Source organism: Balaenoptera borealis (genome assembly GCF_965194805.1).
Source record: "Balaenoptera borealis genome assembly, chromosome: 4".
NCBI classification, from domain to species: domain Eukaryota; kingdom Metazoa; phylum Chordata; class Mammalia; order Artiodactyla; family Balaenopteridae; genus Balaenoptera; species Balaenoptera borealis.
The window spans coordinates 127937546-127957570 of record NC_138861.1 but is presented as its reverse complement, the minus strand read 5'-3'; the positions used below and the strand labels follow the sequence as shown (position 1 = coordinate 127957570).

Below are 20025 nucleotides of genomic sequence, written 5' to 3'. Positions count from 1 at the left end.
TGAAACGTGCTCATATTATTCAGTAGCAAGGCAGGTAAAAACTGATATTGCATTGCTAATTCTAATCTTCCGATTAAATAAGGAAACATAGTTTTATTGTCCCACATAAGGAAAAAAAGCACGTTTGCAGTGATTAGCATCAGAGTTAAAATTTACGTGGTATGCAACCATCCTTGTAATTTTGCAAGAAACATTCTACGTCACCTTCAATTTCCTCACATTCTTTTCAATTTTCCTAATACATCAAATAGGGAAAGTATAATACTTGTTTTTTTAGTGGTAATAATTAAATAAAAGAGCTTTATGAAAATATTTCTATTAATTATGTACTATTAATCACCACATCCATGACCTTTTCTTAGACCACCTGCTCTTGGATCTTTCTTCCTAGGAAAAAGTCCTTCCCTTACCCTAGTTAATTAGGGAGACCTATCATTCCAGTTTGCCTGGGACTCTGAATTTTAGCATTGAATGCCCTCAGTGTAAGCAAACCAGGATGGTTGGTCACTCTAACTCTAGCCCACCCTCCAGCTAATTTCTCTTCTCTCTTTTATATCAAAATTTCTCCACTGAGTACTCCATGCTCTCCTTCTTCGTATCTTAACCCTCTAATTTACTCCTGAACTTACTTCAGCTGTGCCTCTGCCTCAATCATTCCATTACCCTGGATCTTGTAAGAGTCCCCAGTGACTTTTATCTTTTGCCAAAGGAGACTTGCCATTTCTTACCTCAGTGGACCCTACTATTAGATTTTATACTGATCACACCCTCACTGAAGCTCTTTACTCCCAAGGCTTGTATAGCATCACAGCTTTCTGGTCTCCGACTATTCTGACTCTTATTCACAGGATTTTCTCTCTCCACTTGTTTTCTGAAAGATGATTTCCCTCAAGATTCTACACTTGATCTTCTTCTCTTGTCACTCTATAAACCCTTTCCCTGGCTGATCTCACATACTTTCATGCTGAAAGTGAACCATCCCCTAATTAGAATGATAACTTCAAAAACTACACTTGCTACCCAGACTTCTCGGGAGCCAACTAAACATCTATACCTGTATGTCCCAGATGCACTTCAATAAAACTGAAAATTTTAATATGACCTCTAGTGACCTTCATTATGATCTTCTTGCTCTCTCCTCTTTCTTTGTTGTTGGAATAATCAACTATTATTCAACTACACTAAATATCATTTTTTAACTTTAAAAAATTTTATTGAAGTATAGTTGATTGACAATGTTGTGTTAATTTCTGCTGTACAGCAAAGTGATTCAGTTATGCATATATATATATATATATATATATATATATATATATATTCTTGTTCATATTCTTTTTCATTATGGTTTATCCCAGGATACTGAATATAGTTCCCCTTGCTATACAGTAGGACCTTGTTGTTCATCCATTCTATATATAATAGTTTGCACCTGCTAATCCCAAACTCCCAATCCTTCCCTCCCCCTTGGCAACCACAAGTCTGTTCTCTATGTCTGTGAGTCTGCTTCTGTTTCATAGATATGTTCATTTGTGTCATATTTTAGATTCCACATATAAGAGGTATCATATGGTATTTGTCTTTTTCTGACTTACTTCACTTAGTATGATAATCTCTAGATCCATCCATTTTGCTGCAAATGGCATTATTTCATTCTTTTTAATGACTAATATTCCACTGTATATACGTACCACATCTTCTTTAACCATTCATCTGTTGATGGACATTTAAGTTGTTTCCATGTCTTGGCTGTTGTAAATAGTGCTGCTATGAACGTGTATCTTTTTGAATTATAGTTTTGTCTGGGTATATGCCCGGGAGTGGGACTGCTGAATCACATGGCAACTCTGTTCAGCTACGCTAAAAATCTTAATGTCATCCTTGATTATATTCTCTTTCATCTCCATTGATCCAATTACTAAGTTGTTCAACTTTACCTTCGATATTGTTCTCATATTGGTCATTCCTTCTCCATTCTTATTCTCATTTCCTAGTTTCAAGAAATCTTCTTTTGTCTGATTATCATCTCTACAGCCTCCTAAACCATTATGTCACTATAGCTTTGCCTTCTAAATCTGTTCTGCTTAATAGGACTTAACAGTTCTGGTACACAGCACACAGTATAGTGTTTCACACAGCATTACTTACATAAAACCACACAGGCACTTTTCCTATTGTACTCACCACATTGCAAGCTATCTACCTATTTATCACTCCCACTCCACCCCTACCAAGACAGTGGTACACTCATTAAGGGGGAGCCATGCTTTATTTATCTTTGTATCCCTAGTGCCTACCTCCACGGCTGGCGTGTGATATGGCCGTTCCCAGTATTGAGCAGGAAGATGCTCAGCACAGTCTTCACCTATGTGCTTTCTGAGCTTCTCTAACTTTACTCTCCCCACCCTCTCTTCTAAAGGGATAAGACCATGGTGTATGTTTCTATTTACGTATCACCAAAAATACTTCACATGTAGGACATGCTTAATAACTAGTTACAGAATGAATCAGTGAAAGAATGAATGAATGGGTGAATGACTATGTTTAGAGACACAATCACAGATACAATTTAGAAGTAGTTCAAAAACCCAAATAATTCAAAACATACTTTCTTTTAAGCCGTTAGGTTGGTTAGAAAATATATTCCCATCTAAATGTGAGCAATTCATAAAATATTTTACACACGTTAAATTCTTACTGAATTTATTCAGTAAGGTTTTAATTTTTTATACCACTTAAAAATGGCTTAACCTTAAGAGCACTAAAGGCATTTTGTATTTTGTTTAATTTTAGAGAATATAGTAGAATTTGCATAAAAAACTCGGAGATTTATCTAGCATATTTTAAATGACATAACAACATATTTTGACAGTTTTAAAGACTTGTATTTTAGAAATAAAGCCTTAAAAATTTTTTTATCATAATATTTTGAAATGGAAAAATTAGAAAGAGAATTATATATTGTTTGTAATTTTCAAGGACATAATAAATGATTTTTTTTTTCATAATAGATGTTTAAACTACCAGCTTGGTTTAATTTAGCTACATTTTCAAAGACTATTTCAAAAGACTAATGAAAACTTAAGCACAACTTCACTAATTAATTTATATTGACTTAAAAGGAAGAGTCTAAAATATTGCCAAGAATATGAAAGGTTTTTTTTTTCTTTTCAGTCTTCACACTGTCTTATGGTAACACTTAATAGTCCTTCTGCTATTCTTAGCTCATTTAAGTAGTGTGATGAACATTACTATTATTTGCCAGATGCTTAGTGTTTGGAGAAAAGAATGCAGTTTCAAGACTTTCTTTCCATCTGATTCAGTACTTTATATTTTACCAAAAGGTCAAAGCTGTATAGAATAAAAATTATGTATCAAAATCTCTCCTTTCATTTTTACATGAAATCAATATGTAGTATAACAGAGATAGAATCCAGTGGCATTTCGAATGGGAAACTAATATCAATGTAGATCATTTTAATTTTAAATTCCATTAATATTAAACAGCCAGTTGTTTATGTAATATAATCCCTTCACAATGATAACCAACTATCTTCAAATAACTGTTTTCTATCTAAGGGCAGCAGTTTTACACAATAAGAAATCTAATCCAATATAAATGCAGCATGATAGGTTTCATATATGAACCAGAAGTGTTCAATGAATTTTGAAAATTAATGTAAATTCTTATGTGTGTATGTGAATAGGTATGCTTGTGTATTCATAGCTTTCCATATTTAGTAGTGCTAATTTTCAGAGTTTCAAAAAAGTAATAAGAGAAAATGAGTCACACATTTGACTTCCAGAAACATCTGAACTTGCTACTTATGAGATCTTTAATTCTTGAAAATTTGTGGGAGTATTTATTTTCATTAAAATAAATTCACCTTGATTTCATAGCTAAATGGACTGAAGTCTTAGATTAGTAATAGTTTACTGAGGTAGATAGTTTCTGGAAAGTAATTAAACAAAGTGGTTTCTACTCTGTAGTTTTAAATACACACAGAAATGCATTTCAGGATTCTGCCACACTCAATTCTTTAGTACAATCTTCATTTTCTTCTTGATTCAGAGAAAAATATATTATCTACTTAGTTGTTCTAGGGCTGAGATATAGCCCCATATCTCAAAAATAGCTGAGGGTAGCCAACTCATCCCAGTTTGCCTAAGAATTTCCAAATAAAATAAAAATCCTATGTCCCAGGAAATCCCTTAGCCCTAGACAAACCTACTGAGAGATGAACCAAACTTTGAGATAAAGAGCCTTACCTTAACATCATTGGTGTTCATTCTTGTTCCTTCCTTTCCCACAAAAATATCATCAATATCCACGAGAATGTACCTGTCCAAGGACAATGTGAGCCTCTTCCCTGACAAGAAGGAAACAGCATCTATGAAGATAAGCTTATGCAACCAGAAGTTCAAGTTGCTGCCAAAAAGAACTCTGTGAATTCCATCATGGAGCCCCAGGTCGTGTATGACAGTGGCATAAAAAACACCTTTAGGGATGGGAGGAGAAAGGTTTTCTGGGGTCTTTACTTTGGCAAATATTACTGGTTGGTAGGCTGAGTGATTAATCTGGAAAATGGTCCAGTCAGTTCCAGGTAAAGAACCTTTTTCAAGCTTAGAAGATCGGGTCACATGAAGCAATGGAGAATGAGGATTAATACAACAATCTTTTACTGCAAGGTTTCCATATACAGAAAAAGGGAAGCCTTTCAACTGAAAACTCTGTAGGCTCTTCTCACTAGTTTTGTGGAATCCAATGACACCCACACCATATTCAACACAGTATTTATCTAAAAGGCTTCGATTCCAAGAGTCCATATTTATATACTTTAAAATATTCTCATAAATAATGAGAATGTATTTGCCTCTAGTTTTTTCTATAAGTGCTGGGAGATCCCCTTTTCCAGGAGCAATTTCAATGTGATACTGGAATCTGCTGGATTCTAGAATCATAATGATGTCTTGACCAAGCGATGAGTACTGGCTCTCCACAAACACCAGGACTGTGGGGTCTGTCCTTGAGGCATCAGAAAGCTTCCTTGTCTTCATTTCCATCAGCCTGTATGGTAGGTGCTGGAAGTCCCCACAGTCTACTTCTGAAGCCATATCAGACAGTTCATTTTCCTGTTTGTAGCCACTGTACAGGTAGTAAGCAGAAATAATAATGCTCACCATACAGAATGTGGCAAGCAGAATCACCGTCCTTTGAAAGTGTCTGTGCAGCTTCATGATAAAACTCATGTCGTATATACTTCCCTCAGACTGTTCCAATAGAGGCACCATAAAAAAATAAAAGAAGAAAAGAAAAGACGATGTTTCAGACACTTTTCCAGCCTCAATCAATAGTTTATGTCACCATTGCAGCACATTTGTGTCACTGGATCAGGACTCACAGAAAATATAATCTGAAAAGTAGAATAAAATACAATAGAATATCAAACATTCAGTCTGAAGCATTAAAATGAGCAAGTTTTTATCCTTGTGACTGGCACAAGTGGCAACCTGTTAGGCACATGAACTGGTGTTTGGTAAGTAAGAAAACCTCTCTTTCCTTCTCCCAGATCTGAATGAGGACATGGGAGGGGCAGAAAGAGGGAAAGGGCTCCACTGAACAGAGGTCTCTATCCCTAGTATAGAAAAGACGTTGGACTAACAAGGCATTGCCTCTTACTCCTTGAGCTTTGCATCAAATTCTGTAGATCATATAGACCTAAGATCACAGAGAGGTCACCTGAGCCATACACTGCCATATCATTATGTAATATAGGCTCAAACTATTTGTTTTTAACTACATACACTGGAAATTCATAAAAGTTTGGATATATTTCATTAAATGCTACTATTAAGACAACAGTTTCTGCTTTTTAGAAAAAGTTCAGTAATTATATAAAATAACTACCATAAAAGTGTTTTTAAAAAACATAATGAAAACAACTGCAACTTCATGAAACACTTTGTTAGGCTATAATTTCAAATCCTTTTCAAGTTTCAGTAACCTTTGAAAAATTTAGTAACTTTTGAAAAATAATAAGAAAGAAGCATGGGTGCTTTTTAGAGCAGAAGTTTATTAGAGTCTTACGGTCCTGGCACTTTTCATGGAAATATCATAGAATATAAAAAAATTTAAGAAAGGTATTATTGTCCATAAGGCAGGCTGAATGTAACTGCAGGATATTTATAGGATAAATATCTTATTTATCCTTTAAATTATATATTGTGCTTTATTCATTCAAATATTTATGGGATAATTATCTTTCTATTTAAAATATAAATGTTCAGCAGAGTGAATTTCTTTAAAGGAAACAAAATTATAAGGTAGAGACAGTGACTAGAATGGAAACAGTAATGTATGGGTTGTTGATTAGAGACAAACGACTGGCACAGGATGAGAGAAGAAAGACACCATGGCAAGTGGGGGAGTCTGCAACGTGTCAGGGGTTGGATTTGGGCAGAGGCTTGAAGGATGAGGGTAAAATGAATAGGCATCTGAGACAGAGGTAATTTTACAGAGGCAGGTGTGAGTACAATACTGGGCAAGGGACACTCTGATGAAGAGTTGAAGGAAAGAGTGAGGAACAGCTGAAAAATAAACTGAATAAAATATGGGTAACTCAGATTATAGAGAGATTAGATAGCATAGAAATTCATTGTTGAGAAAGCCTGTAGGGAGCCATTAAACTTTCCTGATTTGGGAAATAACACGATAAGGGTGTGATTTTGCGGGGTGGGGTGGAATGAATTAATCAAGAATGTGGAATATATCCCAGAGCAGTGTTAGAGTCAACTCTAGCAAAAGCCAGTATAGGCTCATTTCTCACAGTCCAATTACGGACTGTTAATGCTCACACAGCAGACAGAATGTGGGCAGGGACAAGTCTGAGGGACACTGCAAAGAAAGGAGGTGATGAACTTCATATGTCATGGGAGGTCTCTGGTACACCACCCTTTGCCAAGTAAGATGCCATAAGGGCTCTGACATGGTCTCAAAGAAATCCTACTCTTTTAAACATTCTCACATAGGTTTCGGTGTAATTTAAGCAAATCAAAATTACCAGGACAATAGAGAGTTTTCATTATAACTGTAGTTATTTCATTTTGAAAAGTAACTGTACTTTTAAAGTTAGGTACATGTTTATGAATACTATAATAGTCTGAGGTATAATAGCAGGATACAAAATCTCACATCTCTCTAGGCCTCTGTTTCAATTTTAGCTGTGACGTGTTTTTGACTGGATACAAAACGTATTACCACATTTTGCATTTCAGATAGCAGTGTCTCATCGTTTGTTCCTATTTTCAGAAGTGAAAGGCATGTAATTCATAAAATCCTTACCTATGATGAGGCAGAGTGGTGAGGAGTATTTGCTCACACTATGCAGGATGGTTATTAGGAACCTATCAAATTATCTTCTCCATTAGCAAGTATAAAATACTGAAACACATGTCTTTTCCATTAAACGCTTCCAGTGTCCTCCTGAAGCCAAAGGGAATTCCAGTGTGTACGTCCCTGAGCGTAGGATTTGGTCTAACATATTTAAATGGATACATTAAGATTCTCTAAGTTTTCCGCAAACCTTTTTTGGCTGCACATCTCACTTCGCTGTGGTCAGATTTAGTCTTTGGGGTGGACTCTCAAAACTTCCTGTTCCTATTGCAACCTCGTCCACCACCACCAACTTCCCGTGCTCTCTCTGTCTCCGGTAGCTCTGAAAATCTCGGGATGGACTGAATTGTTGCTGTTACTCCTTATTCTGCATTAGATGGCCCTGTAGCAGCTTCTCCTGAGCCTTTCACCAGTGGGGCATCACTAAGAAGACAGTTACATGAGGAAAATTAAACTCCTCCACACAATTCCCCTGTGAAAACTTCTCAGCATGGAGCTGACCTAAACATGGTAAGACCCAGCAGTCACACACAGCCATTGTGGAAAGTATCTTTCCTTTGTACTTCTTGACACTATTATAATTAAAATTCTGTTTAGTCAGTCTCTCCTGTTTAACTGTAAACGCTAGGAGAGTAGAGATAATGCTTCTTTTGTGTATCACTGAGCCCCTAGGGTCAGGCACAGAGTAAGCACCAAATGGCTATTTGTGGAATTAGTTGAATACAATGGCATATTAACCTTAAAGGTTAATTTGACCCTTCTACTTTATTCTAATGCCATAAATTATTTTTAAGGCTACACATCACTATTAATGATTACAATTATCCATAAATTTACTGGATTTAATGTCTCTGTTTTATTCATTACTAAGAAATATATTCATACCATCCCAACATGGGACAAAAGAGCAACTATGGTAGATATTAAATCTTCACCCACCCAAAGATACCTTTCAATTAATCATTCTGCAAGCAGTCTTTAGGTATTTATTGAACACCTGCTTTGGGCTTAGTGCTGTACTAGGTGCTGGGGACACCACAGAAGTAATTTTAGGAATGATTCTTGTCTGTAGAAGCATGGTCTCTATGGGGGAAATGAGACTTGTAAAACAGCAGCCAACACTATGTTGCCCATAATAAGTAGTGATTTGTGCTGTACAGACTATATCTATTACAAGTTTCAGAAGAAAGGGCAAGAGAGAGTAATGAAACTTAGGAAAGTCAGTGGCACTTTCTAAGAGACATGGTGCTTGAGGGGGACATGGCATGATGGGCAGGATTTGGGTACGAGAATGAGGTGAGCACGTCAGGCGTACAAACCTGGCAAAGGTGAAGAAATGAAATGGTTACAGTGTGTTTATCTGAGAGTCAGCCTAAACTAATTATAAGGCACTGTGTTGGGTTGAAAATGGGAATAACATGTGATTGAAAGAGTACTGCAGACTGATGAACGTCCTTGGAAGTGACTGAACGCAAGAGTGTGAAACAGCATTGGGTGTATCTGAACAGAAGAGAGACAATAAAAATAGTGTTTACAGATGATTAGTGTAGCAGTGACATCCAGAATGGACAAAGAGCAGTAATACGAACGGAGAGAGTACACGCTGCATTGCTCGCAGTGCAGAAGTAGGTGGAGTCTGGGGAGTCCCAGCTAAGATGCTGCTGCATGATCCAGGTGGGGGGTGGTCTGAGTCCAGACCAAGGTGGTTATCGGGGAGAATGAAAACAAAGAGAGACTTGGGAGGAAAAGAGAAAAGGAAATGATTACTGGCTGGGGAGAGGGCAGGCTTGGGGACCAGGAGAATAAAAGTGCCAGTAATAAAAACACCTTGGAGCGGAAATTGACTTGAGCTAGTGACGGACACTTAGGGTTCAGGCAGGTGACTAAATGATGTGTGGGGAGAGAGCAAAATCACAGTGTTCTAAAAAAATAGTTGGATGTTGACAAATAAGAAAGTCAAGGAAATGTTTGAAATTGATGGGTCACGGGCAAATCTCGATATGCTACACAAACTCAGCTTCTCAGGAAAGTCTTTCTGACCAACTCCACTCCCCCCCTCCCCCCCCGTTTAGGCCAGGTCTCCAGATTATATACTCTAATTATAATTACTTTTCCTTTGGGGCCTTTATCAAAACTCTTATTATTATTAGCAACGTGATTTGTTTAATGTCTCTCTGTTTTGTTAGACTGAAATTTCCAAGGGTATAGGATTTGTGTTATTCCCAGTGATCTTTCAAACAAGGCAAAGGATAAAAACATATTTAAAGGCCAAAAAGATCAACAGGTAAACCCTTTAGTATAATGACAATTGTGTTCTTGAAGTGCCCTCACAAAAATATATTGAAAATTACAGACTTTGGCATGGTCTGAAGGGTTCTGTGAATGACTAAAGAACAGGCACACGAGCCTGCATGTCAGAGTTTCCTGGACACAACTGTCTGTCTTAGAAGCATAGAGCTGACAGCTGTGGTTGGACTTGGCCACCTATTCGACCTATGATGAGGAATATGCTGAATGACCAAGAAACTGATTATGAAATTTAGAATATCAACAAACCACTTAGGCAGGCATTTTGGAATAGTCACAGTAGATACAGGAAAGTTGTAAGGTTGGGCTGGTTATAAGCCCCACCACCTCATCAGGATTTCCTATAAGGCACACGGAAGGAAATTACATCCTGTGGGAAGGCAGAATAACAACAGCAACCCAGCTAACATTAAAGACACTTACTATATGCCAACACGGCCTTGGGCCCTTTAAAGGCAAGTAACCTGTCCAAGATGCCTCAGCTTGTAGTAGCTGAACTGATTTCGAACCCGACAGCCTACATCAAAGATACCGTCCACCTGGGAAGGGAAGTGCAACACATCCCTTTCATGCTAGGGACATGCAGGAAATGGTATCAGGCACGTCTTCCCTTTAGATGCTGCAGTTTCCTCATGAAATTGGGGATACTTGTGGTACCTACTTAATAGGGTTTTGATGAGGATTATGAGTTAAAAGTATAAAAAGCTCTTAGAAAATTGTCTGGCACAGAGAATGAATATATTAAATGTTACCTGTTATAATGATGATGACGATGATGATGGTATAAACAACATAATAAATGAGAGAAATATCCTGAAGATGGCTAATAAAAATGTATTAAGGGTTCGTAAAGGGATAGCTACAAACATTCTAGTATAAGCAGAGTGGTGGGAAGTACAGGAAGTCCACTTCTGATGCAGAAATCTAAAGTCAGATGGATCTCAGCGCAGAGGAAGAGGCCCAATGAGAGGCATAATTGGCACCGTGTCCATCCTTGGCCTTCTTTTAATCCTGCCCCCCCCTTTTCCTAGATAAGCTCATATACTCCCTGGCTTTCATTACCCTCCATGCTCCCCCAAATTCCAAATGTTTATTTGTAACTCAAACCTCCTTCCTCTGAGCTCCAGGACTCCAAACTGAACTATTGATTTGGTATAATAACAACTCACAGTAACTGTGCCTTTTCTTATTATAGACCCACCACTCCTTAGCTCCACTGGAATCATGTCACAAGCAAGCTCAACCTGTCCGTAACTGAATTTGTGATCCACCCTCTAACACCATCTTCATCTTCCCACAGCCGTCTGGTGGCTCACCCTTGACACCTTCTTCTCCCTCACTCCTGCTTATCTAAATGGACCCAAGAGCTCTCATTTCCATTTTCTAAAACTCATCTGACCCAGTGCTTTTCGCTCCTTTTCCAGGCAATGTCCCTCTCACCTGAACTACTGCAACCACTACCCCCGCCATAAACACTCTTGGCCCCCTCTATACTTTTTTCAATCCAGCATCAAAGTACAAATCTGATTGTTTCCTCCCAGCTGAAAATCCAACAATGGCTGCCTATCTCACTTACGGATTAAAACCCAAATTCCTATACACATCCCACAAGACACTGAGGTATGCTTCCCACTCTGACATCTCAGGCCTGATTCGATGGTGTGCTCCCGGCTAAGCTCCAGGCAGGAGCTCTGCCTGGAGCTCTTTACTGACTCAGGGTCTTCTTACATGCTGTTCTCTTTGTCTGCAAGTTTTCTCTGCTCTTCTCATTTGGCTTCATTGTCCAAATCCTGTGGCTCTAAGCATAAATGTCCCTGCCTCACAAAAGCCTCCCTGATTCCCCAGATCTGTCAGGGGTCCCTGTAACACACTCTCACATCACCATCTACTTGAACTCTGCAGCACATTCCATAGTTACAATGTGATTAGTCACGTTCCATAGTTAGTCATGTGATTTTCTGCATAATATTTCTTCATAGTTGGGAAGCATCTGTAAGTACTTGCCCTGTTCACTTCTATATTCTTGATATCAACACAGTGCCTGAAGTTCAAACATCCCACTGAATACTTGAAAAATGAGTGAAAAAGAGCCTCTGCTAAATTTTACAAATAGCAGCTGCATTCACAAACCAGAGCAGTCACGAAGTCAGACCATCTTCCATGAATGAACACCCTCCATCAGTCACGTCAGCCTCAGTCAGGGTGATAATATAAACACTGTGAACGGTAGGGACCACCTTGACCACAGCCACAAACCGGGCACACCCACAATGTACCTTTTACTGACTCTTACTCAAATACCGATTTCCCCCTTTCTGATATTTTTCAGAATTTGGAGTGGTTAGGGTTGTTTTGCAATGCATCTGTTTTTAAAAAGGAAAACATCTGTTTTCCACCGAGGAAACGTTAGCCATTATTTAATTATCTACATTAATGAAAGGCAGAGGGAGCAATTATTTTTTTGGAATCACAGGCCATTTCATATACATAGTGAAGAACTGACTATATACAAGCATACAGTTTGCAAAACATTGCAAAATCTGCAAGGAGAAGCACCTACTTGTCACTGTAACCTATCTTTTTTCTTCCACTAACACCCAACATCATCCCAAAGTAAAAATCAATTTCCAAATGGAATAGAATCATGTTGGCAGCACAAGAAATGTGAAAAAAAGATTGCCATCTGGAAAATGAGTATTAATAACTAAAGAACTTCAGGTTCTAACATAAATGAAAGATATTTAAAAGATCTTGACAATATTCCTCTTTCACAAAATTAACCGTATTTTATAGTGTTGAAAAATTCATTGGGAGGCCTCAAATACATTACATGAATTTGCTAAAAGTAATTCAGTGATATTAAAAAATTGACAAAGAACATGCTTTTCTCTGAGAAAGAATGTGTGAAATTGTGTCATATTTATTGAACCCTGCTGTGGTAGGCAAGTAAGATGCTGATTTGCATGGAGTACCACCAAGAATAATGCTCTGTCTCTAGAACTGGGTTTTTTTTTTTTTTTTTTAAGATGGATGGGAGAAAAGCTGCACTTGGGGGTATTAGCTTTGTTTGATATATTGATGGAAAATGACTTTCTATTGCAATTTTCCATCCTTCTGTGTATTTAGAAATTATGAAGGAAAGAATACATTTTGTTCACTCCCCTCAGTGTTATGCCATCCAGTGAGGCAAGAGAAGAAAACCATCCCACTGCTGCTTGCTGTTTGCTCTGCCTGTATGACTTAAAGGGGAAAAAGTCTGCCTATATCCTCTTAAAATTCAGCTAGAATGTATGCATCAGCGCATGCCTAACAGCAGGGCATTGTGATACTGCCACTGCAGCTTTCAGGATATAATCTAACCCTTGTCATTTTTATCCTCTTCAGAGACATGGGAACAAGAGATTATTAACCCAGTCTCTTATTGTTTGCCTAGACCATAAGATGTAAAGTTACAGATCAGTTTTTGGCTGTTTTAGGGCAGGTTACATGAACCAGAGAAGCAGAGGCAGCCAATCTACAGAGAGACGATAATGCAAAAAGAGCAGAGAGGAGCAATGAAAAAATATGAAAGGGAGTCCTGAGGAGGTCTGAGGTCCTGGTTCTCTTACTCTCTACCCTATGGATGCATCAGTGAAGAAGTCAGACAAATTCTTCCTCTGTTGCCTTGGGCATCTTTCAGAACAAGTGACACAACTCAATTGGGGAAGCGAGGAGAAAGAAATCACCTAAACTAGATTATATATACCCCATTAGGGAAGGCAGCACATATAAGGGTTCTGGGAACTGCTTTAAGTCTGGAACAATAGTAGGTGCTGAGTAAATTTTTCTTGAATAAATGAATGATCATTTCATTTGTAAGGGTAGAAGTGGTGGAAATGACTAGAGTGGTACATGAATTTCCTATGTTATATCAAGAGGCATATCAAGCACAAATATTTGAAACATATAGAGTTACAATGTAATTTAGTTGTTAAGGGCATGTGCATTGGAGCCAGACTCAAACTGAATCCCAGCTTTACCACTTGGCAGGGATGCCATCTTAGACATGTAGGTAACCTCTCAGTGCCTCAATTTCTTCATTTGTGAAGTGGAAATAATTACAGTATCTACCTCAAATAATCTTTGTGAAGATTACATGAGCTGAAAATTAGTAAGTAAAGTGCTTAGAACAGTGCCTGGTACACGTAACCATTCTGAGTGTTAGCTGTCATTTTAATGACTTAACATATCTACTACTAAAATTCTAGACTGTAGTACTCAATAAGTTTATTCTCAATAAGTTATTCTCAGTAAGTTTAGTTTTACATTATTCTTTACTTTTTTTCATGTCTTTTTGTCCTATCCTCCAGAACAATTTCCACAGTGTTGGGCAATAAAGAGGATACGAAAAGATCTCTGAGATCCTTATTTTCCAGGTGAGGGACCAAGGCCCAGAGTCAGCAAGGGAGTTGCCCAAGACTACAGCTCTCACGGCAGAACCAGACCTAGAATCCAGATCTAACTTCATGTTATTCTCAAACACTGTAATCAAAGAAAAAGATTTAAAAGTGAAATGTATGTAAAATGGATACCCATCACGGAGATGCTAAAAGGTTTTAGTATAGAACTTTAATACTTGATTTTTTGGCAACAGGTAGTGAAGAGTTACAGCTCTCATTAATTTGTAGGAGTTTTTGTAAAATAATTTATTATACACGATACTTGCAGCAGGGCCTGACTTTTTTTTCTAGTTATGCAACTTATGTGAAATTGATGAAAAATGTTTAGCTCAGCTTGAAGCGATAAATCACTCATTGTGATGTCCCAGAGCCTAAGAATATAGTTTTTATTAAAAACAAACAAGCAGATAAATAAATCAGTTGGTTTTCTAAAACCAATTTTTGGGTATTCTAAGAGAAACTTCAGTTATAAAACAACTGTGAGCATTGTTCACAACTGTGGGCATTGTTCACACTAGTTACCATTATAATGCAAGCTCTTACTTTTGTGGCCTGGCAGCGTCCTCGAATATGGACAGGTGTTCAGAGTTCGTGCATTTCAGTGTGAATGCTCATCGCCAACAGCCACAGCACAGGATAAGTAAACTTCCACTGTCTTTCCCCTATTGTCTAAACTGTTAAGCAATTAGAAGTCCAAGGCATTTACTTAGTTGAGAATAGTGTTTTTATCACCAATTCTATGTCCCTGTTTTTCTAGCGCGTACAAATCACCAAAGTATTTTAACCTCAAATTTTATTTAAATTTAAAAGTTGCCACTAATCACCAAAGAGCAGTTGAGATTCAACCAGGATTCAAGGAAGTCATATAAGATTCCCTGAATTAAAAGAAAATTTTGTAATTTCTTTATCATTTTAAAATTCTGAATGACAAGTCAACCTTTGAATTTATAGATTCTAGCTCATAATAACTTCTTCAGCAGGATATATTGTTCAGAAAAAAAAGAACCTCAAATGCCTGGGTATCTCTTCCACTATATTTTTTTCAACAAACCTTTCAGTTATACCACAAATTACTCTAATATTTGCCATAATCTTCAGAAACAATAGTTTACTCAAGAAAATGTATTAAAAGAAACGGTATACTATAACTCAACTGAACTGAACTATAACAAATCTCTCTAGAAAGATAAAAGTTTTATTTTATCTAAAATATTTTAGTAATGTGAGAATCTTTATTCTAAAGACTATGAAGAAAATTAACTCATGTGACCAGTTTAATATCAATATTTACTTAGACAAAGAAAGACGGCTTCTGCTTTACCATCAAGACCATAAAGAAAAACAATAAAAATATCAGAGAGGTGGCAGATACTGTCTGTGTTAACTGGAGAAAGAAAAGGAAAAGAGTTTCTGTTAAGGCAAGCCTCTTGATATGTTCAGTACTATTTTCCAAAAGAATCTCTTTCAAATTTATTTTTGAAATCTACTTCTCAAATACAATATTAATAGGGAGCTACGGCTAAAGAAAAAGGGACAAAATGCCCTTCAGGTGAATATCAGATGTTTGAGAGTTTCTCTTCCACCTCACTCTGCTCTCTAGTGGTGAACAGCACTGTTCAATAGTTTACAATATATTTTCTAAGAAAAAGAAAAAGTGGATTTGAGGTCAGTGTCTCATGTGTCTCAATATCTGATTTGTATTTTAATATTAAGATTTAGTTGTTTACATTATTTAGGAATGAATTCCTTTAAACTCTTCCAGATTATATATGTTGCCGTACTCCAATATGTTTATAAAGAATATGGATAAATTTCAACTTTAAATGAGTTTGAGGCTTAAATAGTTTCCAGATATTAGAAGAACTAGAACTAGTTGGAAGATGATCTAGGTAAACCCCTTAAAAAAATGAAACTTAGTTCTTCTTCTTCAAAAAAAATGGATATATTAAATGGAAGAATATGTATTTTCTTTTAATTTAAAGCTTCTGTATTCAATACTTAGGCTATTTCTTGCCAGTTGCATTTAATTTTATTAACTGTATAATTTTAAATAATGTTTATAAAATGAATTGCATCAAATAGAAAGATTTGTTGAGGATCATTACTGTATAGGTAAACAGGTAGTTACAGTTTAAATCTCTGATGTTGCTTACAAATTTCTAGTCCGTCAAGCAACAGACATTTGTTCTGTCTAACAAATCTACTGCAGAATAATTACAAGTTCTTGGTGGAGATCTTAAACAATTATAAGGGATCATTCCCCTTAACACTTTAATTTTATAAAAGAGAAGCTTTAAAATGACACCAGGATAAGACAGTTCTTTGTTTCACTCAATTTAATTAAATGGTCTATTTCGTCTATAAAGATCAAATTAGGCACTTATTCAATCCCGAAATTCTTAGATTAATTAAAAACAAAGTTGCTACTCCTACATTTATGAGTGAGCCATTAATGTATAGTATAAATAAATAGATACACTTACCTGGAATTAAAACAGAAAGAACTGAAAACGCTTGAGAAAGTTTCATTAGATAGAAAAGAAACTGAAGCAGCAGTATCCACTACCACCGGCTCAGCCTTTTGGCTTTTGTAAAAAGTGGCAGCAATACCAGTTCAGGCCCAGTACCCTTGTGTTATGTAACATCTCATTAATATTAGCCATCAAACTGCTACCAAGCTGCTGAGGCACTAGAGGGCAAGAGTGTCACATGCAAGACCGGTCGGCAAGGGACAGGTTTGGGTACCACTTCGGGAAGACAGATGCTAACTAAGCTGATAAATAACACAATGCCTGAACGCAGCAGCGAACTTGTAATGTTCCTCAAACAATATTTAAAATGTCAATTTTCTGTCTAGCTGAAGAGTTAACAGGTTAATAAATCTGCATAAGCAAATAACCACACCATGCAAAACTTTCGGGATTATATTTACAAACCTACAGTCATCCAGGAAGCTTTTTTTTTTTTTTTTTTCCTCCACTGTCTAAATAAACTTATTTAAAACAGTAGGGAAAGGACGATTAAATAAAACGAGAGGCGGTTTCGGGACCCCCTCAAACCGCGAGAAACTTGCCCTGACCGTGCGCGCCGCCTCTGGAGTCCGCATTTCAAGTCGCCGGGGGCCGGTGTCTGGGCGAGGACCGCCCGGTCCCTGGTGGGTCCCTCGGGCTGCGGGCTTCCGCGGGATCCTCCTTCCCGGGTCCTCGGTCTCCGCGGCTCCTCGCGGCGGCCCCGCCGTTCGGGCTTCTCTCAGGGGCGACGTGGTGCCGGGAGCCCGGCGGGGGCGGCCCCTCCCCTCGCGCGCCCGGGTCCCCGCGGCCGCGGCCGGTGGGTGCCTCGCGGATCCGGGAGCGCGGGCGGCGCCGGGCGGTAGCGGCCGCGGGGCGAGCGCGGCGGGCGCGCGGGGGACTCGTGCGCTCGCTCCGACGCGCTCCGCGGCCTCGGGACGCGCCCGGCAGCGCCGGCGCCGCCCTCACGCTGCCTCCCGGCTCGCGACCCGCCTGCGCCCGCCCGCCCGCCGGCTTAAGGGGAGAAGGCGGGAGCCGGGGGGCTGGAGGCGCCCCCATCCGCCCGCCTCGCACCCGGGTCTGCCTGCCCGGCCCTCGGCTTGGAGACCCCGGGCGTCCCGCCCCTGTCGTCCGGTTCCGACGGCCACTGCGGGCAGTATTGGTAACGGCCAACAAGGATGAGAAGGGTTGCGCCGCGCGGGAAGTGGGTGCGAGTCCTTGAGGCGGCGCTGGGAAAGGGGGGGCACACCCTCGTCGTCCCCTCTGGTCGCGCTCCCGCCTGTGACACTGGATCTGGTAGAGCGCGGCGGGCGGCTTCGAGGTTGTAAGCCGGGAATTGCCTCCATTTGCGGGCTTTCTAAAGGCCACGTGTTCCAGCTCCTGAAGAAAAATGGAAGGCCAACAACTGGAGCAACATTTTGGATACGAGGTGTGAGGTTACGCTCTTCTAAACTATAGGTTGATCAGGAGCCTCAATCGAATGATTTTTTTTTTGTTTTTTTCTTTTAGATTCCATTTTGACCCACTAACATAGCATATGTGACAGTTTTAATAAGTGGGGGAAGTGGATCTACTAATGATAACTTGTAGTGGATATTTGTGGTTTTGCTTCGCAGCTACTCGCTCCTCTTCATGGAAACAGTAACCTCATTTATTCTGAGGATCGTACCAGCACCCCTCGGCCCATAAGCTTCAGGTGATGTCAGCCACTACTCTGACTCACTGGGTGACCCACGACTCAGGTGTGGCCATTAGAAGCATTATGTCTTCCTGGTAGCTAGGACTGGTTTACAGAAAAGTATATGACCAAGTCTGGCCAATCAGAGACAAGAAAGCACCGTTTTGGGACTTTTTTTGGCTCCCTTAAGGAAGGGACTCCCTTCCATTGGACTTTGCAGAGTGAGTTGTGAGCTTAGAGCTTCTTTGTGTCACCATGTGAAGTCTGAGAATGAAGCAAATACTCAGGCATACCTGAGGGTTGGAGGAAAGCTAAACCTAGATGGGGATATTTGAGCTCTGAACCCAGCTGCTGCTGAAAAAAGGTCTTAACTTTGGATATTTTCAAATACAAATCACCAAATTCAGTTTTGTCTTAAGGCAGTTTGAATTGAAATGTCTGCCTTGTTGGAATTGAAAGAGACCCAAATGATACAGAAATTAAACATTTTGGTCGTTTATTAACTTTAAGGGGGCATTTGGATACTGTATAGAGAGACCTTCGATTAGATTCTCATGTTTTGAGTTAGCTTGGAATTTTAAAAAGCCTGAAAGTTGTGTATTCTTTTTGCTCTTTTGATAAAGAGGTTACAGAAGTAACTGAACGAATTACTCCTTCTGGAAGCCTATGAAAATGTCAAGATGGTAGAATTCTTTTGCCAGATGACATGTATTAGATTGGTTTTTTAAATTAATTAATTAATTTTGTTGTGGTTTCCCCCCCCACCCCACCCCCTCGAGAGTCTTGTGCCTTTCAGGAATTGTAAGAATTTTTTTTTTTTAAATGCGTCTTTTCCAGAGAACTTGCTCTGTCATCCAAGCACCTTTACAGTCTTCATTACAGTTATAAAAATAAAAAAAAGTTATTGAACATCTACTAAATGGTCCACCTACTAAATATTAAATAATATTTTAGTAAGAAAATAAAAGCAGGAACCTTCCCTGCTCTTCTGTTACTTATGTATTGATATAGGGGTAGGAGGTGAGGCTCCTCTGCAAGATTTCAGGAAATAGAAAAGATTCATGAATCTTTGATTGGAGGCAGAAATTTCCTGAATCTTTGGGGAGAATTGCTACCTTCACCAGTGATTGCTACTCTAACCATTGAACTGGAAGTACAGACACCTTAGGATTCTGTGTTTTTTTCTTATGAGATAGTCAAGTCTTATAGCTCTATTCCACAAGTTCCCATCTGTGCACATATGAAATTTAAGCCAGTGTAATAGCAGATAGATATGTTGCCTATATTTCCTTCCTCTTTACTTGCCCAGCAGAAGGTAAAGAGGCAATAGATAGCAGTGTCAACCCTTGTCCCCTCTAGCCTTTCCTTCCTGTCTTCTTCCCTAACCCAGGAGTATTAAGGCCAGGGAATAATTTTTCCTCCCAAGAGATTCCAGTTTATGCAACACTCATTTTAGACAGCAAAGAACCTGTGGCAGTGGCCGAAGTAGAGGTGGAGAAGATGTTCTAGCCCAGTGTCTCACATTTGTGAAGAAGCTCAAATTTATTATAATCTCTAAATGAACTTATACAATATTTTTTTAAAAAATTAATTAATTAATTAATTAATTTTTTTTGGCTGTGTTGGGTCTTCGTTTCTGTGTGAGGGCTTTCTCTAGTTGCGGCAAGCGGGGGCCACTCTTCATCGCGGTGCGCGAGCCTCTCA

General features: G+C 38.8%; 2 protein-coding genes across 8 annotated transcripts in view; one reads left to right on the top strand and one right to left on the bottom strand.

Moving 5' to 3' along the window:
- Positions 1-17346, bottom strand: part of NDST3 (N-deacetylase and N-sulfotransferase 3) — a 160213-nt gene extending 142867 nt beyond the window's left edge. Inside the window, exons 1-2 of one of the 2 annotated variants that reach the window (XM_082389622.1) lie at positions 16620-17346; positions 4267-5411 (exon numbers count right to left, since the gene is read on the bottom strand). In XM_082389622.1, coding sequence (XP_082245748.1) covers positions 4267-5289 — 1023 coding nt within the window. In that variant the 5' untranslated portion in view covers positions 5290-5411; positions 16620-17346. The remainder of the gene's footprint in view (positions 1-4266; positions 5412-16619) is intronic. The other variant, XM_082389623.1, reaches the window with a different exon arrangement.
- The window catches only part of LOC309627590 (uncharacterized protein), a 564483-nt gene that overhangs the window by 172295 nt on the left and 372163 nt on the right, over positions 1-20025 (top strand). Inside the window, exon 1 of one of the 6 annotated variants that reach the window (XR_014243830.1) lies at positions 6169-7900. The exons of the other annotated variants lie outside the window; for them this stretch is intronic. The gene's annotated coding sequence lies outside the window, so the exon portion shown is untranslated. Of the gene's footprint in view, positions 1-6168; positions 7901-20025 lie in introns of those variants that run through there. 6 annotated transcript variants of the gene reach the window in all.